Source organism: Meles meles, chromosome 1, assembly GCF_922984935.1.
Source record: "Meles meles chromosome 1, mMelMel3.1 paternal haplotype, whole genome shotgun sequence".
Lineage (NCBI taxonomy): Eukaryota > Metazoa > Chordata > Mammalia > Carnivora > Mustelidae > Meles > Meles meles.
Window position 1 is genome coordinate 189,598,247 of NC_060066.1, and position 27,485 is coordinate 189,625,731.

Consider the following 27,485-nt stretch of genomic DNA (forward strand, 5'->3'; position numbering starts at 1 on the left):
CTATCTTGGTTTCCCTGGGACTGAGAATCTCAGGAGGTGAGATTTTCAGTGCTAAAACTGGGAAAGTCCTGGGAAAGCTGGAATGAGCTGGTTACCTACCAGTGGATAGGATCATGAGAGGACGGTCACTACACTGGCCTTTCTTTCTTGGTGCTCTCTGATCTCCTCAACAGTAACATTGTAAAGTATCTTCCAGGAGTTTGACTCAACCAGAAGCCTGAGGTCAAGGGAGCTTGGGTAATGCAGTGGGGAGAAGTCAACCTTGCCTGGACAGAGCAGGATAAGGAATGACAGAGAATGACCCTCGGGGGAAAAGATCGTGACCAGCATAATGACAAGGGATTAGAATGCCTGGGATTAGTCTGACTCCAGAACTTTTATTCTTTGTTCTTGCTTTGTCTAGAGTCTAGGATTGGATAAGTAGGTGTTTTCCGCATCCTCAAGTTAACTTTATTTATTTTTTTTAAGATTTATTTATTTGAAAGAGAGAGAGCACAAGCAAGGGGGAGGGAAAGAGGGAGAAGTCGACTCCCTGCCAAGCAGGGAGCCCCATGCAGGGCCCCAGAGGACCCTGGGATCATGACCTGAGCCAGGGCAGATGCTTAACCCACTGAGCCACCCAGGCGCTCTCAAATTAACTTTAAATAAAATTATAAAATCCATCCAAGGATATTCTTTGGTATCTGAGCGGCCCGCAAAAGTTTTCTTTGTCGATGTTGGGTAGCATGAATGCAATGTACAAGAAGGAGCAGGTAGGATCTAGCTGCTCTAGGGATGGAGGGAGGTCTTGGAGAAAATCCCCACAGGTACCTTCGGTTGCCCTGGGATCTTCTCCCAGATCACTTCCCGCTTGGAAGGCTTACTCCTCAAAATGCGCTGCGGCAAGGGTCAAAGGTCAAAGGCCACCACTGGCCTGGTACTGCCTTATGAGGCCAGAGGGCCCCTCCGTCCAGCAGACGCGATACCCTCAGCCTTCCTTAGGTTCAATTGACTGAAGGAGCCGGGACCCGCCAACCCAACCGAGATTATACGGGCGGGACTGGCCGAAGGCGCTTTGTGATTGGTAGGACAGTGTGGAGGGCGTGGCCTCATGTAGAAAGACTCCTCGGGATTGGTGCGAATCGCTGGGGCGGGGCCTCCACTCCGGCTGGGCGCGAAAGCTCGAACAGTGTAGCCTGACTGGAGACGGCGGGAGCAGCTGCACCCCGGCTAAGAAACTGGAGACCTGCTCTGCTACAGCAAAGCGCCGGGGAAGCCGGAGTCATGACCGGCGAAGTAGTTTCTGAGGTGAGTTCATGCACAGACCCCCGTCCGCGGCCCCAGAGGCCTGGCACCGAGGAGCGGTGTCGGGTAGGGGTCGAGCCGGGCGGAGTGGGTCGTGGACGCTGGAAGGACTACAGCTCCCGGCGTGCTCTGTGGAGGCGCGGCGCGCTGTCGGGCCTGGCGGGATACCTCCGCAGCCCCGTGGGCGAGCGACCCTGCGGTCCAGTCCCGCGCCGGGCTTCCCGCCCCTCGGTGAGCTCGGCGGCGTCGCTTGTGGCCCCTTCGGCGCGCTCAGGCGGCCGCCAGCGGTTCCTCAGCTGGCCCCGCCCGTCTGGCCTCCCCTTTGGCGCGTTTCCTGCCGCTGGGGCTCTTCCTTGTTCAGCTCCCCAAAACAGAGGCAGGCCGAGGCTGACCTGGCCCGTTGGATTGCGGGGCGGGGTTCCCCGGAAGTGGACGGCGGGAGTCTCTGGGAACTCGGAATTGAGTCTGCAAGGGGGGCTTTGAGGTCATCGTACGGGACCCCGAGAGAAGCAGCAGTCTCCGGGCTTCCCGGCTGGTGGCTGGTTGATCGCTGGCGGGATTGGGCATGGAAGCATCTGTTTTCAGACCCGTGTTCTTTCCTGGGGCGGGACTGGGGTGAGACACTAGCCTTGGGAGCAGAATTTCAGAGATCCTGAGATCAAGCCCCAGTTTGGGTTCCCTGCTCAGCAGGGAGTCTGCTTCTCCCTCACCCTCTGCCCCTCCAGCTCACAGGTGTTCTCACTCTCTCTTGCCGTCTCTCTCAAATAAATAAAATCTTTTTAAAAATTCCTTATAAATAAAATACACAGCAACACATGCTCCCCAAAACTCAGTAATTGAGATAGTATTTGAATGCAATATATTTTTTAAAGATTTTATTTATTTATTTGACAGAGAGAAATCACAAGAGAGGCAGGCAGAGAGAGAGGAAGGGAAGCAGGCTCTCCGCTGAGCAGAGAGCCCCATGTGTGACTCGATCCCAGGACCCTGAGATCATGACCTGAGCTGAAGGCATGGGCTTAACCCACTGAGCCACCCAGGCTCCCTTTAATGCAATATTTTTTAAAAATAAAGCAAAACCCTGCAGTTGCACTACTTCACCTCACCTTCCCCTGATCCTGGCCTTGTTTCCAATAAAACTTCATTTACAGAAGTAGTTGGCTGACCTCATGAACCATAGTTTATCAATTTGGTCTTTTTTAAATACTGCACTAAGATACTATCTTGATTACTGAGGTTTTTGAGACCTGACTCTGTCTTCACCCTGTTCCTGGCCCTGACTGTTGCTGATACCCGTACAGATTGCCTAGAATAAAGTGATTCAGAGCAACACCATATACTGAGTTATGTGGTTACCTAAACTCAGTTTCAGTATCCACAAAAAATCTTAACTGCTTTGGATTGTTGAGAGAAACATCACATGCATGATGATCCTCAGTGATTTCTCAGTACCTGTTACCTTTGGTTATTATTTAAATAATTGTACCAAACATTTAAGTCAATTTCATAATTGTTTGAGAAACCAATAAGGTGGGTAGTGCCCTACTACTTTACAGATGTTAATATTTACCCTCCTATTACGTCGCTTCAGGGCCCTAAGAACACCAAGGATGTAGGAGATCTGGCCTCTAGGATCAGCCTGGTCACTAACTGGTCAAGTCACCTAACACAGCAGTCCTACTTATATTTTTCACTTGTGACTTTTTTGAAACATTTCTTTTTTTCTCTCTTTATTTTAATATTTTATTTATTTATTTGACAGAGAACTCAAGTAGGCAGAGAGGTAGGCAGAGAAAGAGGGGGAAGCAGGCTCCCTGTTGAGCAGAGAGCCTGATGTGGGGCTCAATCCCAGGAAATCATGACCGAAATCATGACCTGAGCCAAAGGCAGAGGCTTAACCCACTGACCCACCCAGGCGCCCCTTACTTGTGACTTTGAAAATGGTTTTATTTGGAAAATTACAAACATATACAAACATAGAAAGGCTGGTATAAGGAACCTATCACCTAACTTCAACAGTTATCAAATCATGTCAATCTTATTTCACTTATAGTCCCACCCATTTCCCCCCTCACTGGATTGTTTGGAAGCAAATCCCAGACATCATTTCATTTACAAGTATTTCATAATGCATCTCTAAGATAAGAGCTTTCCAAAACAGATAACCACAAATATTATTACCACACCTAAAAAATTTAAAATTGTTGCTTAATACTAAATATCTAGTGTTCGTATTTCATTGACTCATATGTATACTTCCACTTTATTGGAATCAGGATCCAAAGTCTGCATATTACAATTGTTGATATGCGTGTGTGTGTGTGTGCGCGCGCGCATATATATCATAACTCTATATAGGTCCCTCTCCCTTCTCTTTTTTTCTTGCTGTTTACTGTTAAGGAAGTACATAGTTTTTTCTATAGAGTTTTTCACATCTGGATTGCATCTCTGTGGTGTTATTTAACATGTTGGTTGAATACACTGAGCAGCAGTTCAGACAGAAAATGTGTAAATGCTTGATTCTTTTTATTTACGCACCATTACTCAAAATAAAACCATTGGTTCTATAGCATTCTTCAAAGGTGAACAATGAATTTTTGTTTTTTTGTCCAGTGATTTTTTTTTAAGATTTTATTTTATTTATTTTTTTAAATATTTTATTTATTTATTTGACAGAGAGAGAGGTCACAAGTAGGCAGAGAGGCAGGCAGAGAGAGAGGGGGAAGCAGGCTCCCCGCCACGAGCAGAGAGCCCGATGCGGGGCTTAGATCCCAGGACCCTGAGATCATGACCTGAGCCGAAGGCAGAGGCTTAAACCACTGAGCCACACAGGCGCCCCTAAGATTTTATTTTTAAGTAATCTCTACACGCATCGTGGGGCTTGAACCCACAACCCAGGATCAAGAGTTATATGCTCAGGGGCGCCTGGGTGGCTCAGTGGGTTAAAGCTTCTGCCTTTGACTCAGGTCATGATCCCAGGGTCCTGGGATCGAGCCCCACATTGGGCTCTCTGCTCTGCAGGGAGCCTGCTTCCTCCTCTCTCTCTCTCTCTCTCTCTCTCTGCCTGCCTCTCTGCCTACTTGTGATCTCTGTCTGTCAAATAAATAAATAAAAATCTTAAAAAAAAAAAAAAAAGTTACATGCTGCACTGAACCAAGCCAGCCAGGTACCCCTTGTCCAGTAATTCTTAATGTCATCCTTCGTTCAGCCATTGTATTGGTGCTTTCCTTACTTCAGCCTTACAATCCTATGATGATTTATGTATCATTATGTACTTAGAGATTTTTGTCCCTAACTGGCTAATGCAAAGTATGTTCTCATTTTCTAGGTTCACCTAGAAATCAGTGATTCAAAGCTCATTTCACAGGCAGAAGCCAATAGTCCTACAGACAGTGGACAAGGCAGCTGCGAAACAATTGTACCCTCTAGTGACAGAGGTTTGTAATACTGATTTTGTTTTTAGGAATAGAGTGTGGGGGCCTGGATTGTAAGTGGGTTGGATTAATTTCATTATTCTTTTGGTTTGTTAAATTATTAATGCCTAACCTTATTATCTTATTTATTATAAAAACAAAACAGTAGTGCTTGTACCCTTTTGACATTAAGCATTTCTGTAATGTTATTGAATGTATAAATTGTTTAGAAGCTACCACATTGCCTTGTTGAATGCATTCATCCTTTAATAAAAGGATTTTTAACACCTGCCAGAAGAATTAGAACAACTTTGCACTTTGTAAATATATATAATTATTTTTCTTAGAGACATTTTTCCAGGGAAAATGTTTTTCAAAACCTATTTTTAGATTTACTTTGCTACAGTCAGTTCTTAGTGGTAGTTACATAATTTCACAAGGTGACATAGCACATGGATAATTGGATGTTTTTAAGAAGCAGTGGGACTAGGAGGTGGGCCAAATGACAGTAGACCTCTAAAAAAAATTATGTTTCCTCCAGATTCAGATGAAGAGATATTCGTGAGTAAGAAATTGAAAAGCAGGAAGGTGCTACAAGACAGTGATTCTGAGAGAGAGAACACAAATGCCTCTCCAGAGAAAACTCCCTATGACAATGTCGAGGAGGAAAATAAAGAGAATTTATATGCCGGAAAAAGTGGAAAAGTCAGAAGGGTTTATAAAACTCTGGCAGACAGTGCTGAAAGTGACATCGAGGAGTCTTTGTATCAGGAAAACTTTGAAACCCAGGTGATGCCTTGCTTAGAGCAGAGTCTCCAATCTGAAAACTCTGTGGACTCCCCAGTTGACAGAAAGATTTCCAAAAAACTCAAACATGATAAAGAAGGAACTGAAGGAAAAGCAAAAGTAAAATCAAGGAGAAGACTTGAGAAAGAGGAAAAAAAGATGGAAAAAATCAGGCGGCTAAAAAAGAAGGAAACAAAAAATGAGGTATATTTAAAAGCATACATTTGTTCTTTCTAAGAGATGAATTTAACATCTTAGAAAGAGTTGCTTTCAGTTCTTGAGGTTTCTGCACTCAGAATATAGCTTCGAGTTGATTGTTTTGCATTGTGAGTAATGAGAAAAGTAATTTAAAACTTGTTGGTCTCATTCTCCATTTTGGATAAACGGACACTTCCAAATAAATAGATTACTGATTTTCTTTGTGAGCACATGGATTAATTGCTGCCTCTGTTCTGATGAAAATTAACTTTCAGAGGAGAGTTTTTTAGGCATCCATAAGTCAAGTCTTATTTGCTAACTAGAGAAACCATCAAGTTTTATAAAGTAGTTGCTTAATAAGTATTTAATTGACTCTTCAAAAAATATATATACTGTTTACTCAGTTAGTTTAGGGCACTAAAATCTCAGCATGAACTTCAAAGGAAAACTGTGGGTAGGAACCAGAGAGAATGTTCTAGAATGCCATATATTTGTCTACTGATGGAATATGGGCTTTTTATGGCTTGATCCAAATTACCTTATGATGTTGTGAAATATTGGAGTTCAGGTGATTGGATTTTGCTTTTTCTTTATGTATCATCCAGGAAGATGTGAAACAGCCATTTAATGACAGTGGCTGTCTTCTTATGGATAAAGACCTTTTTGAAACTGGGCTGGAGGAGGAGGAAGAGGAAAATGACTCTGCATTGGAAGACGAAGAGTCATTAGAATCAATAAGAGCAGCTGTGAAAAACAAAGTAAAAAAATACAAGGCAAGTAAAAGATGATTGCAGAAGAGCTAACCCACTGCTTCTAAACTTTGTTTATCTTCTGATTTACTGTCGGAACTTTTTTTTTTTAACTGAAGAAAAACATGTGGCAATTGATTTATGTTTTTTGGCTGTTAGTTTTGGAATCAGACAATACAGGTGATAGACATGCTAACTTGTGTGGAAGCTAGTATTTTTTTTTCTTAAGATTTTATTTATTTATTTGAGAGAGAAAGAGAAACAGCGACTGAGAGAGAGAGAGCATGAGCAAGGAAGGGGTAGTGGGAGAAGCAGACTCTCTGCTGAACAGAGAGCCCAATGTGGGACTTGATCCTAGGACCCTGAGATCATGACCTGAGCCAAAGTCAGATGCGTAACCAATTGAGCCACCCAGGCACCCCAGGAAGCTAGTATTTTGACTGCCCTCATAGGAATGTTAAGGGGAAAATGAGATACTTTATATTGTAGAGATATAAATTTTAAGAGATATAAATTTTATAATCCTGTGGCTTCTATGAAATGAACCTCGTGTTTTTGGAAAGGTATCAAAGAGAAGCAACAGTCAAATATTATTGTCCTGAGTGTTTGGAAGCACAGTTGTTCTTGCTAAGATTATCTTTAGCTCCCTGGGAGTCAGTGTCCCTCCTTAGGGAAAGATATAATAAAGAAATGTAAGAAACAACAGCCCAAACTCCATTCAAGACAGTAAATTTTTTTCTAGGCTTTATAGGGATACTGTATGTTTAAAACTTTTATTTGATAATTATTGACTCATTATTAATGTAGCATCATGTGATGTTGGCATACAAATCCAATCTTTTGAGGGGCGCCTGGGTGGCTCAGTGGATTAAGCCACTGCCTTCGGCTCGGGTCATGATCTCAGGGTCCTGGGATCGAGCCCTGCATCGGGCTCTCTGCTCTGCAGGGAGCCTGCTTCCTCCTCTCTCTCTGCCTTTCTCTCTGCCTGCCTCTCTGCCTACTTGTGATCTCTCTCTCTGTCAAATAAATAAATAAAATCTTAAAAAAAAAAAAAACCACAATCTTTTGAGTAGCCAATATCCTTTTATTTCAGTTTAATTTTTTCAAATAATTTTTTTAAAAGTTTTATCTATTTCCTTTAGAGAGAGAGAGAGAGAGAGCGCAAGCGAACTGTAGTGGGTGGTGTGCAGAGAGAGAGAATCCCAAACAGACTACCTGCTCAGCGCAGAGTGCCATGTAGAGCTGGATCCCGTGACCCATGAGATCATGACTGGAGCTGAAATCATGAGTTGGTCACTTAACCGACTAAACCACCCAGGCACCCCTTCATTTTAATTTTTCTCCATATTTTTCAACTTGTAATATTTTCTTTTAGAAAAAGGAACTGTCTTTGGAGAGTAGAGTCTATCCATTTGGAGAAGAAACTGAGTTGTCAAAAGGCACCATAAGGAAGGTGAGATAGAGCTCTGTATAATTGTCATGTTGATTTCTTTCCCCAGGAGACTGTGAATTTCTGAGGGATAAATATTTTATCATGTTTGTCATATTTTCCTGGTACCCAAGATACTGCTTTGTATATAGTAGGGACACAAATATGGATTGTGTTGAATTAATTCTGTGATAGGCAAAATAAGCAATCTTGAGTTTATATTGTACTGAACTTAGTGCTTACTTTTCTCTCTCCATCCGCTTTTCTTGGAGAGGGCAAACTCTTAAAGCATGAATATCTTTCTGGGTAATAGCATTAATGTAGTCTTACTTTTTGTTTTCTCTAAGGAAAGGAAGGCAGCCAGATTAAGTAAGGAAGCATTAAAAAAACTGCATAGTGAAACTCAACGCCTTATTCGAGGTAATGTAAACCAGTGCAGTAACTTTGAGGCAAATCACAGTATTTCTTTGTAAGTTCAACTTGGCTGTTAGGGATTTTTTTTTTTTTTTTAAGATTTTACTTATTTATTTGAGAGAAAGTGTGCACACACGTATGAGTTGGGGGGAGGGGCAGAGGGAGAAGTGGGCTCTCCACTGGATAGGAAGCCTGATGTGGGGCTCGATCCGAGACCTTGAGATCATAGCCTGAGCTGAAGGTAGACATTTAATCAACTGAGCCACGTGAGTGCCCGAGATTTTTTTTCTTTTTTTAAAGATTTATTTATTTGACAGAGATCACAAGTAAGCAGAGAGGCAGGCAGAGAGAGATGAGGAAGCAGGCTCCCCACTGAGCAGAGAGCCAGATGCGGGGCTCAATCCCAGGACCCTAGGATCATGACCTGAGCTGAAGGCAGAGGCTTAACCCACTGAGCCACCCAGGCGCCCCCCGAGATTTTTAAGACTTTATTTTTAGGGGAGTCTGGGTGGCTCAGTCGTTGAGTGTCTGCCTTGGGCTCAGGTCATGATTCCAGGGTCCTGGGATCAAGCCCCACTTTGGGCTCTCTGCTCAGTGGGAAGCCTACTTCTCCCCTGCCTGCTGCTCCCCCTGCTTGTGCTTGCTCTCTCCCTCTCTCTCTGTGTCAAATAAATAAATAAACATTTAAAAACAAACAAACAATTTCCTGGATCAGTTTGATTTCACAGCCAAGTTTAAAAGTCGCTGGTCTTCAGGAAGTTCTTTTGTAGTTTGATCCCGTCTTTATTAAATCCAGGATTGTTTTCTGTTTCTCGTGATGACTTTTGCTGTACTGTTTAGTTAACTGAATATGAAGTGACATTCCAAATATACAGTATATATATTTGCTTATTTTGTTCCATTTTATAGAGTCTGCACTTAATCTTCCATATCATATGCCTGAGAATAAAACCATTCATGATTTCTTCAAACGTAAACCCCGACCCACTTGCCAGGGAAATGCCATGGCACTACTGAAGTAAGAACTCTCTTTCCTTGTGATTATAATTTTTGTAAATATTCAGTTTTATAACAAACATCTGGTATAAAAAGTTCAGATTTCTCACTCCTAAAACCAATTTAATTGATATTATTATGAAAGTTTCACACATAGGATAATTTTCAACTTCAGCTCATTTTCCCTTCTCTAGGTCATCTAAGTATCAGTCAAGCCATCCCAAAGAAACCACAGACACTGCAAATACAAGTGAGAAGAGTAATGACCACCATAGCAAAGATCCTGAGCAGACAACAGGTGTAGGATATGAAATGAAAATTCATGCCCTCCCTGCAGCTTCAAAGGAACCCCAGATCACTACTGGATCAGACGAGTCTTTCAGTAAGGATTTGATGGGAAGTGAAGAGCAAGAAATTCAGGAGAAACAGAAGCAGAGTGACAATAGACCTTCACCTGAGGACAGCTCTGTGGCACAACAGGAATCCAGCTTCCTCGGGAATGAGGACGAGGAGTGTCAAGCCAGAGGGCTTGTGGCACCTGAACCTCATGCTCTGGTGGAAGAGGAATGCCTCAAGAAAACAGGAGAGGCAGATGAGAAGGTGGAGGATCCTAGGCAGCAAACTAAATCAATAATTGTGCCACCTGAAAAAGTGAGGAGGTTCACTCTGGATAGACTTAAGCAACTGGGGGTAGATATTTCCGTTAAACCTCGACTGGGTGCTGATGAAGATTCCTTTGTGATACTTGAAGAACTTGAGACCAACAGAGGTAATCCTTTGAATTGGGGGGAGCCTCTAGAGTAATTTATTTTGGCAACTTTCTATTATTTGCTACTGTGGAGGATAGGGAACACAGGAGGAACCCATAACCACACGTGATTGTCTTCTATAGATGTACCAGATATGGGTAAAAAAAAGATAAATTTGGCAGGGCATCAGAGTGTTCTCAGCCTTGTTTAAAATGGAAGCCTTTTGGGTTGCCTGGGTGGCTTAGTCGTTTAGCGTCTGCCTTCCTCTCAGGTCAAGATCCCAGAGTCCTGGGAACAAGCCTCACATTGGGCTTCCCGCTTGGTGGGAAGCCTGCTTCTCCCTCTCCCACTTCACCTGCTTGTGTTCCTGCTCTTACTATCTCTCTGTCAAATAAATAAATAAATCTTAAAAAAAAAAAAAAAATGGAAGCCTGTTGATAGGTTAGTATACAAAAGAGGTACGTCACTGTTGTATTACGGTATGACATCCAAAAAAGCATTGTTCATTTTTTAAAAGATCTTTTTTATTTATTTGACAGAGAGAGACACACACACATAGCAAGAGAGGGAATACAAATGGGGAGAGTAGGAGAGGGAGAAGCAGGCTTCCCGCTGAGCAGAGAGCCCAATGTGGGGCTTGTTCCCAGGACTCTGGGATCTTGACCTGAGCAGAAGGCAGACACTTTACCAACCAACTGAGCCACACAGGCACCCCAGCATTATTCATTTTTTTCATCATTAAGGGAAACATTTGGTTCAGTAAATTGTCTGCAAACTGAGTTTCTTTTCTTTCTCCGCTCATTTAACAAATATTAAATTATCCACGACATGCAGGGTTCTGTAGGGCACACCAAGAGCAATCTAACATTTATCGTACATTTAAGCTACTTATACTCTTGTAGGGGAGATAAGTATGCAAATAACAGTAATGCAAGAGAGAAGGTGGAAAGTGACATCTAGAATGAACGTGTGTCACTGATGATTGGAAAAAATTATATGAGGGAAAGGGAAAAGTAGTCTTTGCTGAAGGAAACACTTAGAATAAAGTGCTCTGACACTTTAGAGGAAGGATTGGTTTCTTCCAAAAGGTGGTTAAAAGAAGGCTTGAAGAGTAGGTGGATGTAATTACTTGTTCACTGCCTTTCCATTTATACTTTGAATAGGGACCTTCTGGCTTGTTCCTTACTCTATCACCAGTGCTTCCACAGGGGATGACATATTATAGGCATTTATATTGGATGAGTGAACGATGAATGGTCCTTCAAGACAGAATTCAGAGTTCAGATATTACCATATTAGGTAATATTACCATATCCTGAATAGTAGGTAGAATTGGGTGTTCCCTCCTCTGTACTGAGGCAGTATGGCATGATGATCAGGAATTTAGTCTCTGTAGCAAGACCAAGGTTTGAATCTTGACTCTGCTACTCACTGTTTAACCTTGAGTGTGCTATTATATGACCTCTCTGAGCCATCTTTTTTAAGGAAAAAAAAAAAAAGGATATCCAGTTCCCAGGGCTATAGTGAAGATGTGTTGAAATAAGGCACAGAAATAGATGGCATAAGGAAACACTCAAATAGTGGCTCCTATTTCTATTATTAGTGAAATTACTTACATCATAACCATAACAGCTTCTGGCTGGCAGGTGCTCTGTCATCCATGGTATCTAGTGTGTAAATTATACCCCGTGAGTCTTTGTTGACTAAATGGGTGGGTTTTTTGGAAGTGGAGGGAAGGACCTTCTTGGAAGGGACAGAGTGAGCTCTGCATAGAGCATATGGGTAGGATGGATAAGTCCGTTTGACCAGAGCAGGAGGTGAAGTGAAAAGGATTGTGTAACAGGACCAGCATAGCTCCATTAGCTAAGAAGCAGGGAAATAAGTTGTTGTCCAGAACATGGAGGGAAAGTTTCATGATGTGGGACCAGAAATAATCTGAACAGCGCCAGAGTAAGAGAGGGGGAAGAAACATTTCTTAAATAGTTACAATACTAGACACTGAGGGAATCTAAATGGCTCTGGACTGAGACAGGAAAAGGAAGAAATCTTTTTTTTTTTTTTTTTGAGTACCTACTATATTAGACATTGATGGATTCTCTATTATTGTTCTTAATTCTCACAGCCCCAGGTATTATTTTGCAGTGAAGAGACAGAGACTTAGAGAGGTTGGGTCATTTTTTCCAATATTACACTTGGCTTATATAGGGAACTAGCACAGTGCTTGGCACGTTGTAGGCATTTATTTTTAACTCAAAATATGTTTTCCTTCAGAAATAGTATTTGACATGAAAGTTGGGTTTCCATGCCAGCCAGTTCCATATGTATGAACTTAGGATCAACTTTTATTTATCCGTGCAAGAAACTTTTATCTAGCATGGTGTCGGCTGCTGTGTATACAAGACATAGTCCCTGCTCTCAAGGAAGTTTAAGTCTAGTAGGAGGGACAGGCAGGCACACAGACCGTTACACAACTAGATGGTAAGGGCTGGGTATACTGTGAGACTACAGGAAGGGTAGCTTCCTTGAGTACCTCGTTGGGAGTCAGGGAGGCTTCTGAAAGGAACCAGTACCAGAGCTAAGTCCTGAAAGCCAAGTTGGAGGTTCCAAAGCGGAGAGGTGAGGGAGGGCATTCTTGGTGGAGGGAACAGACCTGCAAATGACCCAACAGCGACAAGAGAGAGCGCAGGGTATTCTGGTGAGCAGAGTGAAGATTGCAAAGGCATTTTGGATGGGTAATGAGAGGCCAGGTCATGCAGGGTTTTTAGGCCCTGGGAAGAGCTGAGCCTTTTTCCTTTTGTTAGAAGAGAACCACTGACAGATTTTTGGCAATGGAAATGACCCAATCAGATAGTCATTTCGGGAAGTTCAATCTGGTGGCTAGCTGGGTGGATGGGGAAAGGGTTAAGAGTAAAAGCAGTAGGAACAGCTTAGTTTCCTTAACCTCACATAAAGTAAGTTTTCCATGAGAAAAGCCAGATAGACCTCAACTTAGGGATGCCAGAAATGTAGGATTCCTGCTTCCTGTAATAGTGTAGGGAATAATCTCTGCCCTTAATTCCTCTACTTTCTGGACTAAAAAATGAGAATGAGAACAGTTTTAGATTCAAGCTGCTGCTGGTGGAGACCTGAGCTGGAGCAGAGACTTTTCACGGAGGACATGAATGGAGCTGGACAGAGACTGATTGAGGGAGAGGAGCCTGAGCAGGGTTTCTAGGGTGAGGGGGGAGATGGTTGAGTCATATAGTAAAAGGCAAGGAAAGTAGGTGCCAGGTACGTTGGAGTTGAAGAGCTTTAAGGAGACTGACTTTCTTTAGAAGAATGGAGGCAACTCCTCTGCCTCACTATGATTTTGGGTCCCAAACATATCTTCCTCCACATCCATTTGTTCTGTTCTGTTGGTGCCAATAACAACCTGCTTACTTCTGTTACCTTTCCACTTGCATTTCCCCATTGCTTCCAGCCTTACTGAACTGCTAGAAAAGCAGGTGCAAACTTACATCTTCTCTTCCTAGACTTTTGTTTATCATTCATTTTTTAATTTTTTAAAAGATTCTATTTATTTATTTGACAGAGACACAGTGAGCGAGGGACACAAGCAGGGGGAGTGGGAGAGGGAGAAGCAGGCTTCCCGCTGAGCAGGGAGCTTAATGTGGGGCTCGATCCCAGGACCCTTGGATCATGACCTGAGCCGAAAGCCGAGACTTAACAACTGAGCCACCCAGGTGCCCTCGAGTGCATTTTAGAAAAAGAATCAAACTTGGAGTGTTCTGGACATTTTAGATGGAAGAGAAGGCATGTGAAAATATCTAACATACCTTAACCCCAAAGGAATCTTTTTATAACTGTCAGCTCTCTTAAAACAGCCCACTGTGGTGTGAGATCTTAAACAAAGGCAGAAGGTGATGATGCCAGGTCACAGCTAGCTGAGGGAGAAAGGAAAAAGAAATTCTGAGCTATTATAGCAGTGGGGAATGGGGAGAGACCCTATTGTTGTTGGACCGCTGAACTAACTGCTCCCAGCATATATATTCCCCTTTGTATACTAGTTGGGTGTGTGGTATAGAGGCCACGTGTAAATAGGACTTCCTTCCTGATGATATTGATCTTACTAGTACAACAGTTTCACCAACAGACTTTTCCAGTCCTGCTGCTGAGTTACATCACTAACTGGATGGATTATCATTTCTCCCCCTTTTTTAATTGATGTTGCCCGTATTTAATGAGATTGCTAATTAATAGTGAAATGTTCAGAATAGGTAAATTTTTAAAAAGAGGCTGGAATCTATGAAAAATTAAGCCACTGAATGACTGATAATTATGGTGCATGTTCTACCAGTTCAATACTTTTTTTTTTAAGAATTGCCTACATTTATCTGAACTACTAATATATGTTAATTAGCTGAATTTAAATTTTAAAAATGAGGAAAAGAAAGAATTGTTTACATCTAGAAACTTCAGTTATAAATTTCTACCGTAAAATGATTTTTGAAATATACTGGGGAAGAAAATTGCAACACTTTATGAGTTTGGGGTTAAGTTATATGGATATGAATTTGACATAGGTGTTAGTAGCAAAGGAGTTTTTGGTGTCTTTGGGTATTCCCCCCCCCCCCCCCCGGGCAACTTTTTGAGCTTACACATAACTGGAATCTTAAAGGAAAGAGTTTAAGCATGGCAAACTGATATACTTGTTGGTGTTTGGATCTAGAACTGGAAGCCTTGAAACAGCGTTTCTGGAAGCATGCTAACCCAGTGGTCAAGCCCAGGGCTGGTCAGAAGGTGAATGTGAACATCATAGTGAAAGGCATGGATACTGATGGAAAGGAAGAGCTGAAGGCAGATGTGGTACCTGTGACTTTGGCCGCTGAGAAGCTGGATGGAGCAAGCCACACAAAGCCAGGTATCTGAGTTCATGTTTTTGTTCGTTTGATTCCTTACGCTTTGTACTCGGGCAGGTATTTATGGCGACTGAAGACCCTGTCATGAAAAGTTCTAGAATCTCTTTCCTTGGACACTTTGGAGATTGGATAGCAGTACCTGTGGCATGATTCACATGTAGCATTGCTTAGATGTGTGGGGTGGGTAGGATGACTTTATTTCCAATTGTCTTCGTCTTATAAAAAACAATAAATAGAAATGCCTGGCTGGCTCAGTCAGAAGAACATGCAACTCTTTTTTTTTTTTTTTAAGATTTATTTATTTGACAGATAGAGATTACAAGTAGGCAGAGAGAGAGAGAGGAGGAAGCAGGCTCCCAGCCAAAAAGAGAGCCTGATGCGGGGCTCGATCCCAGGACCCTGGGATCATGACCTGAGCTGGAGGCAGAGGCTTTAACCCACTGAGCCACCCCAGGCGCCCCAAACATGCAACTCTTGATCTTGAGGTTGTGAGTTTGAGTCCCCCATGGTGTATAGGGATTACTGAAGTAAAAAACTTTAAAAACTAGGGGCGCCTGGGTGGCTCAGTGGATTAAGCCGCTGCCTTCGGCTCAGGTCATGATCTCAGGGTCCTGGGATCGAGCCCCGCATCGGGCTCTCTGCTCCGCAGGGAGCCTGCTTCCTCCTCTCTCTCTGCCTGCCTCTCTGCCTACTTGTGATCTCTCTCTCTCTCTGTCAAATAAATGAATAAAATCTTTAAAAAAAAAAAAACTTTAAAAACTAATATATTAATTTTAAAAACTATAAATATTCATGTAGAAAACACAAAGAATAAAGACAAAGCTTCTACGATCCTCTATTAGAGACATTTATAACTATATTGTGTATCTTTTTTTTTTTTTATTTGTTTATTGTAGAGAGAGCATGGGCATGAGTTGGGGGAGGGACAGAGAAAGAGAGAGAGACTCTCAAGCAGACATCCTCCTGAGCCCAGGCTTGATCTCACAACCCTGAGTTCATGAACTAAGCTGAAATCAAGAGTCCATCCCTTAACCGTCTGAGCCACCCAAGCATCCCTATTGTGTACCTTTTAATCTCTCTTTCCATGTATGTATGTATATGTTTTTAGAAACAAACAATAGGATGATCAGACGATGCATTTGGATTTCAATTTTTTTTTTAAGTTAAGATTTTTAAAATTGATTTGATATAGCGAGAGAAACAGGGAGAGCAGGAACACAAGCAGGGGAGTGAGAAAGGGAGAAGCAGGCTTCCCGTGAATAGGGAGCCCGATGCAGGGCTTGATCCCAGGACACTAGAATCATGACCAGAGCCGAAGGCAGACCCTTAACTACTGACTGAACCATGCCGGTGCCCCTGCATTCTGATTTCTTATCTGCTTTTTTGTTTTACAATGTCTGTAGTCCCCACTTCTACTTTGAAAATACAATTAATATGACACATAGAAAAAAATTAAGACACTGAGGAAAATGTATGAAATATAAAGTTATTCTTCCTAAAGGTAGCTGTTCACAGTTTTTTGTGTGTTCTAGGAAGAAAATTCATAATGTATATGTATACCATTGTGTGTGTGTGTGAGAGAGAAAGAGACAGATGGACATTGGATACTTACTCTCAGCCAGGCACTTCTCTAGGTACTTTACTGTAAATAACATCAATATCTTTATTTTACATGAAGAAACTGATATACAAAGCTTTTAAACCACTTGCTCAAGTTTACACAGCCCGTGAGTAGTAGAACCAGCAGCCTAATCCAGACCTCGTAACTTCAGAGCTCAGATACACATTTTATTGCTTTTGAAGTTGTTGGTTTTTTTTTTTTTTAAGATTTATTTATTTATTTATTTGACAGACCAAGATCACAAGTAGGCAGGAAGGCAGGCAGAGAAGGGGGGAAGTTCCAGCTGAATAGGGCTTGATTCCAGGACACTGGGATCATGACCAGAGCTGAAGGCAGACCCTTAACGACTGAGCCACCCTGGTACCCTTGCATTCTGATTTCTTATCTGCTTTTTTGTTTTAACAATGTTAAAACTAGAGTGGGAGAGAGAGAAGCACGCTTCCCATGAACAGGGAGCCCGATGCAGGGCTCTATCCCAGGACCCTGGGATCATAACCTGAGCTGATGAAGGCAGAGGCTTTAACCCACTTTTAAAGTGTTTTTTTAACAGCTGCATAATATTCCATTGTGCATCTATAACATGATTTGTTTAACCATACTCCTGTTAATGAATATCTTGTTTATTCTAGTTCTTGGCATTTTATACAGTGTTGCACCCCAGTATCAGGTGTATATTGGTATATCTGGATGCAGAATTCCTTACTCTGTGGAATTACTGAGTCAAATTTTGATATGTATCATCCCATTGTCCTTCAAAATAGTTGTACCAAGGGTACCTGTGTGGCTTAGTCGGTTAAGCGTCTGCCTTTGCCTCAGGTCATGAACTCAGGGTCCTGGGATCGAGTCCCATGTCTCACTCTCTGCTTAGCCAGGAGTCTGTTTCTACCTCCCCTCTGCTACTCCCCCTGGTAGTGCTCTCTCTCTCTCTCTCTGGCTCAAATAAATAAATAAAATCTTTAGGGCGCCTGGGTGGCTCATTGGGTTAGACCTCTGCCTTCGGCTTGGGTCATAATCTCAGGGTCCTAGGATCAAGTCCGAGTCGGGCTCTCTGCTCAGTGGGAAGCCTGCTTCCCCCTCTCTCTGTGTGTCAAATAAATAAATAAAATCTTTTAAAAAAGTAGTTGTACCAATTTACACACGGAATCACAGTGTGTAAGAGTTCCTGTATCCTCTTGTTAATAAGAGATATTATCAAACCTTCTAATTTTTGCCAAACATGACAAATTATTATTATTTTTAAAAGATTTTATTTATTTATTTGTCAGAGAGAGAGACAGAGAGAAAGATCACAAGTAGGCAGAGGCAGAGGGAGAAGCAGGCTCCCTGCCGAGCAAGGAGCCCGATATGGGACTCGATCCCAGGACGCTAGGATCATGACCTGAGCCGAAGGCAGCCGCTTAACCAACTGAGCCACCCAGGCATCCCTTGACAAATTATTTTGATTTGTATCTCTTTAATTAGAAATGAGGTGAGGGGTGCCTCACTGCCTCAGGTGGTGGAGTGTATGACTCTTGTTCTTGGGTTGTGAGTTCAAGTCCCACGTTGGGTGTAGAGATTACTTAAAAATAAAATCTTAAAAAAAAAGAAATGAGGTTAAGCATTACTTTTGTTTATTAGCCACATATGTTCATTTTTTTCTTTGAATATATCCTTTGTCCATTTTACTCTTGAGTAGTTTCTTTTTTTCCTTAATATTATCAGTGTTGCCCTTCATGGCTTCTGAGCCAGAGCCAGAGTCCTGCTCTTCCACTGTGTTTTTGCTCTTTAATAACTTTATAATCTCTGTGTGGTATATTATTCCAGGGTGTAGAACATCACTGTGAACGTTCTCTTTTACATTTTAGTTCTTTATCCTCCTTATTTGTTAAGGTAACAAAAGCTGAGAATACTAAAGTCTCTGATTTTCTTTTGGGGATGTGACTAGAACTCTTCTGGAGTTGCCTGAAACACACGCTTCCGTGATTATGGTGGGTAGTCGGTCATTCTTTCTGAAACGTTTCTCTATATTTCTGTTCAGGTGAAAAGCTTCAGGTGCTGAAGGCCAAACTACAGGAGGCGATGAAACTCCGTAGGCTTGAGGAGCGCCAAAAGCGCCAAGCATTATTTAAGTTAGATAATGAAGATGGATTTGAAGAAGAGGAAGAGGAGGAAGAAATGACGGACGAGTCAGAGGAAGATGGAGAAGAGGAGGAAGAGGGAGATTTAGAGCAAGAAGAGGAAGATTTAGAGCAAGAAGTGGAGGAAGAAGGCAATCAGGAGGTTCTGAAAATTATTTAAATTTGTTACTTGGTCAGAATGGATAAGAGAAAGAGAAAATCAGATTTGAATAAGAGCAGAGTAAGCATGTTCAATTGTATAAGAGATTTTAGGGGCAGAGGTGATGTAACTAGCTCAGAGGTACTAAAGTCCTAGTGCATTCAGTTCTCTCAGCACCTTTGACTACCTGCCGTGCTCAGGGCCCTAGCCTTGGCTTCGCCGTGTTAGTCTGCTTGTTGAAACGTAAGGCTAAAATGGAAACAGCTTTGTATTCATAGTTGCTTTTATCTTGTTGTTTACATAGTTTTCTCTATTTAGGATGAACAGCGGTCTTAACCTTGGTCAGGTGGTGGTCTGGAATAAGTTCTCAGGCAGGCTGAGACCTTCCTGAGTTTTTTTCGCTGAGGAGGGTATTTGTAGAAAGGCCTCTTGCCCTTGTTTCTGGCTACGTAAGATAGATGATGACAGGGTTTTGGGTACTGAGAAAAAGAAAAAAGCCACCAAAGGAAATAAATAAATAAATACATACATACATAAGAAAAAAGAAAAGCTCCCTTGCTGGAACTCTGCAGTCATTGTGAGAGTTGGTTCATATTTATCCTTGGGTAAAGAAAAAAGAAAGAAAGCAAAGGCCAACTGGGCAGCATGTCACAGTCTGTTTTTGGTCTGAGGCCACTAGTTGTCCTTCAATCTCAGGCTAATTATTTAACCTCTTATTGCCTCAATAAAATGATAATCCAGTCTTTCACAATCTTTTAGCAATTTGGGGAAGGTAAAAGGTAAAATAAATATAAAAGAGCTCCAGAGGTGTCAGAAAGTTATGTTACTGCTCATGGTTAGACCAAGCTTCCTTCAGATTTACCTTTTCAGATCTAAGATGTGACCTGTAACCAAGCAGCCATATATTAGGCTAACAGCATATTTGCTTTTGAATTTTTTGACTCTTTGTTTTTGGGTGGCGTGATTGGTGAAGACGGCAGAATTCCTTCTTGGTAGTGAAGAAATAGAAACCAAAGACGAGAAAGAAATAGATAAAGACAACAGTGATGGCAGTAGTGACACTGGGAAATCAGTTGGACTTCTGTCTGTCCCCAAGCCTCTGTCATCTGATTCTACCTTACTTCTATTTAAGGACAACTCTTCCAAGATGGGGTAAGTAATTCTTTCTAGGGAAAGATAAGATTCCCTTGGGTTTGCCCTCTCATAAGAAGCAAAAACATGGGGCGCCTGGGTGGCTCAGTCGGTTAAGCGTCCGACTCTTGATTTCTGCTGAGGTCGTGAACTCATGGGTCATAGGATGGAGACTTGCATCTGACTCCAGGCTCAGTGGGGAGTCTTCTTGGGATTCTGTCTCTCTTCCTCTCCCTCTGCCTCTCCCCTTATTCGTGTGCACTCAAACTCTCTTTTTTTTTTTTCCCTTTCTTTCTAAAACAAATAGATCTTAAAAAAAAAAAAAAAAAAGCAGAAACAAACAATTTACTTTCTTATTTTATAGTTATTTTCCTAGTGAAGAAAAATCAGAAACAGATGAAATCTCAGGCAAAAGGTCTAGCAAACTGGGTAAGTAATGACTTACACAGAACTTGACTTTTCTTAGCTCCTCTAGCTTTGGTACTTAAGGACTACAATTCCATAAGATTCCTTTTTTTTTTTTTTTTTTTTAAACTCTAGTAGATTTTTCTCAGTCTTCCCTGTGGCAATGAAAGGAATTTATGAGTTAGAAAATTTTTCTAAAAGGACTTTGTGAATTAGAAGATTTTTCTTGGTTCTGTTTTTGAAAGCTTACGTTCAGTTTCCTTACAGTTGACTATGGACATAAAATAAGTCCTTAGTAGTGTGTGTTGATTAAGTGAACCGTGAAACATTTCTGTCCTATGTAGATGAAAAGAAGATGAATACGTGATTGGATAACCGGGAGAGTGATGATAGGTGTTAGGCAGGGTGAGAGAAAGATGGGAACTTTCAGGTGTCACTTAGCTCAGTGATAAACCCCGACTATATAATGCTATTTTAGTACCATAATTCACCTTCACCTTCATGTTTTAGAACTTATAACTTGAGAGGTTTGCCTATGAATGTTACCTGACAGTTTCATTCTCAATTCTTTTCCCTAAACAGATCCACCTTATTTCTGGACCCATGCACTTAAAAGTTATTTCTCTTTCTTTAGATGAAGATGATTCATGTTCATTGCTAACAAAGGAGAGCAGCCACAATAGTAGTTTTGAGCTGATTGGCTCCACGATTCCATCCTATCAGCCTTGCAACAGACAGACAGGCCGTGGGACAAGTTTTTTCGCTACACCAGGAGGATTCAGATCTCCTTCCCCTGGGCTATTTCGGGCCAGTTTGGTCAGCTCAGCTTCTAAGGTAAGGTGGTAATGGTTTTCTAATCTCCTCCCCCTTTTACTTCCCACACTGCTAAATTGTGTCCAAGCCAAGCAACTCCCACCACATTATGTATGTTCAGTTTAAAGAAACCACCCCCTTTGTGTATTAAAAACAAGCCTCATCCAGCATTCTTACTTTCTTGAAGAGGTTTTTTCTTTATTCTTCTCTTGGCTATGCATTGTCCTCCTCAACTGCAATTGCCTGAGAGTAGATAAAATCCTGCAAATAGCAACTTCTGTTGTTGTCATGACAGTGAATGACAATTATAAAATGTTTTGTTTTTGTTTGGTTTTGTTTTGGTGCCAGAGTTCAGGAAAGCTGTCTGAGCCTTCACTTCCCATAGAGGATTCCCAGGATCTGTATAACGCCTCCCCAGAGCCTAAGACACTTTTCCTAGGAGCCGGAGACTTCCAGTTCTGTTTAGAAGATGACACTCAGAGCCAACTGTTGGATGCAGATGGGTAGGTAGTTTTATGTTTCTGTGGGTGGGATGGTGCTGGGTACTGCTTAATTTTGTTTAAAAATAAAGTGAGCTTCTGTTGCTCCATCTGTGCTTTCTCTTCTGAGAAAAAGAAGGTGTACAGACCATTAGTATTACATTCTGCAAGTTTGAACAAAAGCTCTCCAGAAAATAAAACGTAAATAGTCCTTGCTGGCATTCTGATCCTTCGAGCTCTGCTTTCCTTGAAATGCACAGCTCTTGTAAGGGCATCAAATTATCTGTCCTGCTATGTTAGGATTGAAGTGTGGGATTGAGGGTGGACAGAGCCGTGGCACATTACGTGGCCATAACACCAAGTTCTACTCTGGCACTGTCTGAAACCTAAAATTATCCTTTACCCCTTTACCTTTCTAATAGCATTTATTTTCTTATTAAACTCCCTCCCTCTTTAGGTGATCACAGGTCTACAGTTTGAATCCTTTGTCTTCTGGTTTGGGATCCAGCTTTTTTTTTTTTTTCTTTTAAGATTTTATTTATTTATTTGAGAGAATGAGAGAGCACAAGCGGGGGAGGGGCAGAGGGAGAGGGAGAAGCAAGCTACCTGCTGAGCAGGGACACTGATGCAGGGCTTGATCCTAGGACCCTGAGATCATGACCTGAGCCACCCAAGTACCCCTGGAATTCAGCTTTTAAGATTAGCTTTAGAAACACCAAATTTGGGGGACACCTAAGTGGCTCAGTTGGTTAAGCATCTGCCTTCAGCTCAGGTCATGATCCCAGGGTCCTGGGGTTGATTTCCACATTGGGCTCCTTACTCAGCGGAGAGGGTACTTCTCCCTTTCTCTGCAGCTCCCCCTGCTTGTGCTCTCTCTCTGCCTCTCTGACAAATAAATAAATAAAATCTTAAAAAAAAAAAGGAAAAGAAACATCAAATTTTTTTACCCCAGTATGCCTGGGTGGCTCACTCGGTTAAACATCTGACTCTTGATTTCGGCTCAGGTCATGAACTCAGGGTCATGAGCCTGAGCCCTGCCTTGGGCTCTGCACTGGGCATGAAGCCTGCCTAAGATTCTCTTGTTCCTTCTCTCTCAACCCCTCCCCCACCTTCTTAAAAAAAAATCCTCTTTAAAATTTTTTACTCACTACTTTGCTTTTTCCCCTAGAGAATGTCTTATACTCTTTATTGTGCTTATAGGTTCTTAAATGTTAGAAACCACAGGAATCAGTACCAAGCTTTGAAGCCTCGGTTGCCATTGGCCAGTATGGATGAGAATGCCATGGATGCGGACATGGATGAGCTGTTGGATCTGTGTACTGGAAAGTTCCCATCTCAGACTGAAAAATCTCTGCCCAGGAAGAACGACAAGAAAGAGAACCTAGAAGAACTTCTGAATCTTTGTTCAGGAAAATTCACTTCTCAGGGTAAATAGCCAAGAGATCAGGCTCCCTATAGTAAATATCTTAAGTCAGTGTCCTTGAAGAGAAGCCTGTTACCCTTGGGTGAGAAATTCACAGAAGGCAGGGCTGTGATGGATTCTTGTGGGTGGTTTGAATTCTTAGCTTCCTGACATTTGGAGCCCTTATTTCTTAACGTGATAAAATGTCAACTTAAGCTTCAGTGATTTCTTAACTTAACCCATGTGATTTCTCATTTATGGTTAATATGCATGCAAAGCTTAGAAGAGAGTTGGTGTATAGTTAATTTCATATCAATGCCTACTTATTTCCACCTGCGTGTTCCTTCCTCCCCGATGCTAGAATGTCAGCTCTCTGAGAGCTGGGATTTTTGTTTTGTTCACTACCATATCCCTGGTGCCTGGCACATAGTAAGCACCAAATAAGGATTTGTTGAATGAATGGATGGTGAGCTCTTTTTGGCAAGCTTACCTTAGAACTGTATTGAGCTGGGGAAAGAGGACAGAGTTGTTATTTCTTGATGACAAATCTTTTTCTTTGTTGTGGTATAGACGCCTCTACTCTGGCTCCATCAGAGTTAAATAAGCAGGAGAAGGAGAGCAGCTTGGGGGATCCCATGGAAGAAGCACTCGCTCTTTGCTCAGGTTCTTTCCCCACAGACAGGTGAGTCTCAGTGACTGGAGGGAACGTAGCAAGGCCCAGACTTCTGATAAAATCCTGAGGTCAGCAATAAGGAACCATCTTAGGTGCTTCCTATCCTCAGAGTCTTATAGTACATTTGAGTCTTATTTGCAAAGTAAAGAAATTACAATACTTTCCTTTAGTTGGTGGAGAACAGGGTTAAAGAAAGCAAGAATACGGAGTGCCTGTTTGACTCAGTCGGTTAAGCCTCCGCCTTGGGCTCAGGTTGTGATCTCAGGGTCCTGGGACTGAGCCTGTTGTCAGGCCCCAAGTCGGGCTCTGTCCTCAGCGGGGAATCTGCTGGTCCCTCTCCCTCTCCCATCACCACTCCTCCCACTGGTGCTTTCTCTCTCTTTCAAATTAGATAAAGTCTTTTTTTTTTTTTAATATTTTATTTATTTGAAAGAGAGAAAAATCGAGAGACAAGGCATAAGTAGGGGGAAGAATAGAAGCAGATTCCCTGCTGAGTGGGGAGCCCGATGTGGGGCTCAATCCCAGGACCCTGGGATCATGACCTGAGCTGAAAGCAGATGCTTAACCACTGAACCACATAGGCACCCCAATAAATAAAATTTTGGAAAAAACTAAAAAGGGCAAGAATAGAAACTTAGAGCTTAAGCTGGGAGGCAGAGAGCACAGAGGACTGGGCATTGCTCATTTCTTTGGCTCTGATCTACTGTCGTGCCAGGGCTCCAGTCAGGCCTGTGTCTGCCTCCTTGAGTAGGCCAGGATCCCATCTAAACAGCCTCCTAGAGCAGCTCCCCACTACTGGGGCCCTGACCAAGTTCCAGACCAGCGTTGTCTCCTGGGACATCGCCACAGCAGCCACATTTATTGGTGCCGAGGCTGCCATAGTGTGGCTAGTTCAGGGGCTGGCTCTGGAACAGTGGCAGCTTTGATCATTGGCTATGCTAGGAACCCTTCTCTCAAGGGGCAGCTCTTCTGTACCATTCTGGGCTTTGCCCTGTCTGAGGACACGGGGCTCTTCTGTGTGATGGTCACCTTCCTCATTCTCTTCGCCACGTGAGCCTTCGTGGGGGTCACCTACCTGTCCCTGCTGCTTCAATTTAAGGTGATGGCTGGTACTAAACGTGTGCCAAGCTTTACCATTAAATACAACATTTCTCTTTAAAAAGGGGGGAGGGCAAGAATAAGGGGAGGGCACATGAAAGTGTTCAACACTAATAATTAAGGAAGTACAAATCAAGACCACAATAAGATACTACCTCACACCCATTAGGATGGCGACTATAAAGAGAAAAAAAAAAGCCCATAAAATAATGTGTTTCCGAGGATATGCAGAAATTGGAACCTTATCCATTGCTGGTAGGAAATGTAAAATGTTGAAGCTTCTGTGAAAATCAGAATGGCAGTGTCTCAAAAAATTAAAAATAGAATATGATCCAGCAATTCCACTTTCAAGTATATTCACAAAAGAAGTGAAAACAGGGTCTCAGGTGTTTGTATACCCATATTCATCGTAGCATTACTCATAATGATCAAAATGTGGACACATCCCAAGTGGTGAAACAAAATGTGGTGCACACACCCACGATTATTCAGCCTTAAAAAGGACATTCTGACACACGTGACAACATGGATGAACCTTGAGGACATTGTGCTAGGTGAAATATACCAGTCCCCAAAATACAAGTGCTGTAGGATTCCACTTACATGAGATACTGAGAGTAGTCAAATTCCTAGAGACAGAAAGTACAAGGGTAGTTGCCAGGAGCTAAGGGGAAGGAAGAGGGGGAACCTGTTGTTTAAAGGGTAGAGAGTTTTGGGGTACCTGGGTGGCTCAGTCAGTTAAGCATCCGACTCCTGATTTCAGCTTGGGTCATGATCTCAGAGTCTTGAGAACAAATGCCACGCTGGGCTCTGCACAGGGCGTTGTGCTTATGATACATGTATTTTTGTTTGTTTGTTTGTGTCCTAGGTAAAGAACTTTATTAAATTAATCTTGCTTCAAACTTTGTTCCCAGACCTCTTCAGCTTAATTCACTCCAAAGAATGAATTGTATATAAGCAAAATCTGAAAAGAGCTGCCGTGTCCAAGGGGCTTGGGCTTAAAAATATTAGAGATCTAGATTTCATCAGATCCATGAACAAAATTTTAAAAAGCTGTCATAATATAAAATAGCAGCTCCCAGTAACTTCTTCAGGTTTTATCTTCTTGAGAAGTTGACTCCCTTCCATTTGCTTCATTCTTGGAAGCTTCATCCAAATTCTCCGCAAGAACTACAACTTCATCATCATCGTCCTCTCTGGTAGCAAGTGGGGCTTTTCTATTCACAGGTTGTGTGGACAGAGTTTCAGCCGGTCTTAAACTAGTCAGACTGTCTGCACCAAGCTGGTTTAAGAGAGCCGGTAGCGTTTCTGTCAGCTGCTTTGTCTCAGCATGGCTTGGAATGGTTAAAGTGTTCGCCGCCAGTGATGCCTGAACTTTGGGGTTGTTAGAGTGGATCACTGCTCTTCTTTATGAACATACTCACTCCTGTACCAGAGATAATTGTTTATCCCTAATTTCTTTAAGGAGAACCGAAGTTCTTTATCATCTGCTATAGCCATTCTATGAACCACCTTCTTTCGGCTAGCGGTTCCTTTCCCACCAATGCGCACTTGTGCTTTGCCATTTGGCGAGTTTTTCCTGGTTCATGAGAGTTTCTTTCATCTTGTTGGAGTGGAAATGGGACCGCGTTGGGGAATAGGGTTGGCACTCAGGGGGTCTTGGGCAGGGCAGCTGAGATGAGGTGCCTTATGTGTATTTTATCATAATTAAAAAATTTTTTTAAAGGCAAGGCATCTTGTTTCCTGTTTCTTGAAGAGATTGTTGGTGCCAATAAAATACTTTCAATTTCTAAGTTGACTGAATCCTTGTAGTTTGCTTTCAACAACTTACTTATTGATTTCTTGATTTGCACTTTAGGGAAGAAGAAGGGGAAGAGGAGGAATTTGGAGACTTTCGGCTTGTCCCAAATGATAATGAGTTTGATAGTGATGAGGTGAGTTTGAAGGGAACAGAGTAATCCTAACTGATTTCCAGGTGTTGCTGCTGTTTGTCTTTTTCCTAGTCTGAATTGGTGAGAATTCTGAGTTTGGCATATTATCCGAAGCCATTTCCTAGAATGAGATGTTTGGGCCGAAGTGTATAAATCCTGTTGTAGTTGAGGACTAAAGTTAGGCAGAACATGTTTTTTAGAACATGTTTTGTTCTGCTAACCCATGTGTGATACTCTGCATTTTTCAGAATGAACGCAGTAACTCTGATAATGAAGATCTGGCGCTGGAAGACCATGAAGATGGTGAGGAGGAAGAGCTCCTGAAGCAGTCTGAGACGCTGAGAAGGCAAATGTAGGTGTTAGGGCCATTCCTTCCACTGCTAGAGAAAGTTCTCCTAATGGTCAAGTTGTAGCTTGCTATTGTTTTACCCAGGTCTGCTGGTTCTGTTGCTTTTTGTGGTTAACACAGATGAAATAAACCCCATCCTCATGCTATCTCTTGAGTGTTCAAAGATGGTATGTACTCTTTAAGTGAGTTCTATACTAAATATCTAATTCCTTTAGCTATTTCTCATATAATATTGCTTCCTGACTCCTCATGTCCTGGATATTCTCTTCATCCTCAGGTGTGGTCGGACTCCAGCTGTAGGAAGCGATATAACGACATCCTTGTTCTGGGTGCATATGACTTACAAAGTAACCAACGATCATAAGAGCAGAGTCACTGTAGATCCTGAGGATTTAGTAGATGATGAAAATT

The 27,485-nt window shown here is 42.2% G+C and overlaps 1 protein-coding gene and 1 pseudogene across 1 annotated transcript in view; one reads left to right on the forward strand and one right to left on the reverse strand.

Annotated features, from left to right (window-relative positions):
• The first annotated feature begins 1,155 nt into the window (after positions 1-1,155).
• The window catches only part of CLSPN (claspin), a 33,173-nt gene continuing 6,843 nt past the window's right edge, over positions 1,156-27,485 (forward strand). The window contains exons 1-18 of the mRNA XM_046014339.1: positions 1,156-1,287; positions 4,613-4,721; positions 5,239-5,687; positions 6,287-6,454; positions 7,806-7,883; positions 8,207-8,279; positions 9,183-9,291; positions 9,464-10,038; positions 14,727-14,918; positions 18,555-18,796; positions 19,767-19,945; positions 20,289-20,353; positions 20,964-21,163; positions 21,491-21,645; positions 22,822-23,048; positions 23,594-23,705; positions 26,653-26,728; positions 26,974-27,077. Coding sequence (XP_045870295.1) covers positions 1,264-1,287; positions 4,613-4,721; positions 5,239-5,687; positions 6,287-6,454; positions 7,806-7,883; positions 8,207-8,279; positions 9,183-9,291; positions 9,464-10,038; positions 14,727-14,918; positions 18,555-18,796; positions 19,767-19,945; positions 20,289-20,353; positions 20,964-21,163; positions 21,491-21,645; positions 22,822-23,048; positions 23,594-23,705; positions 26,653-26,728; positions 26,974-27,077 — 3,137 coding nt within the window. The 5' untranslated portion in view covers positions 1,156-1,263. The remainder of the gene's footprint in view (positions 1,288-4,612; positions 4,722-5,238; positions 5,688-6,286; positions 6,455-7,805; positions 7,884-8,206; positions 8,280-9,182; positions 9,292-9,463; positions 10,039-14,726; positions 14,919-18,554; positions 18,797-19,766; positions 19,946-20,288; positions 20,354-20,963; positions 21,164-21,490; positions 21,646-22,821; positions 23,049-23,593; positions 23,706-26,652; positions 26,729-26,973; positions 27,078-27,485) is intronic.
• LOC123947560 lies at positions 25,885-26,397 on the reverse strand (annotated as a pseudogene).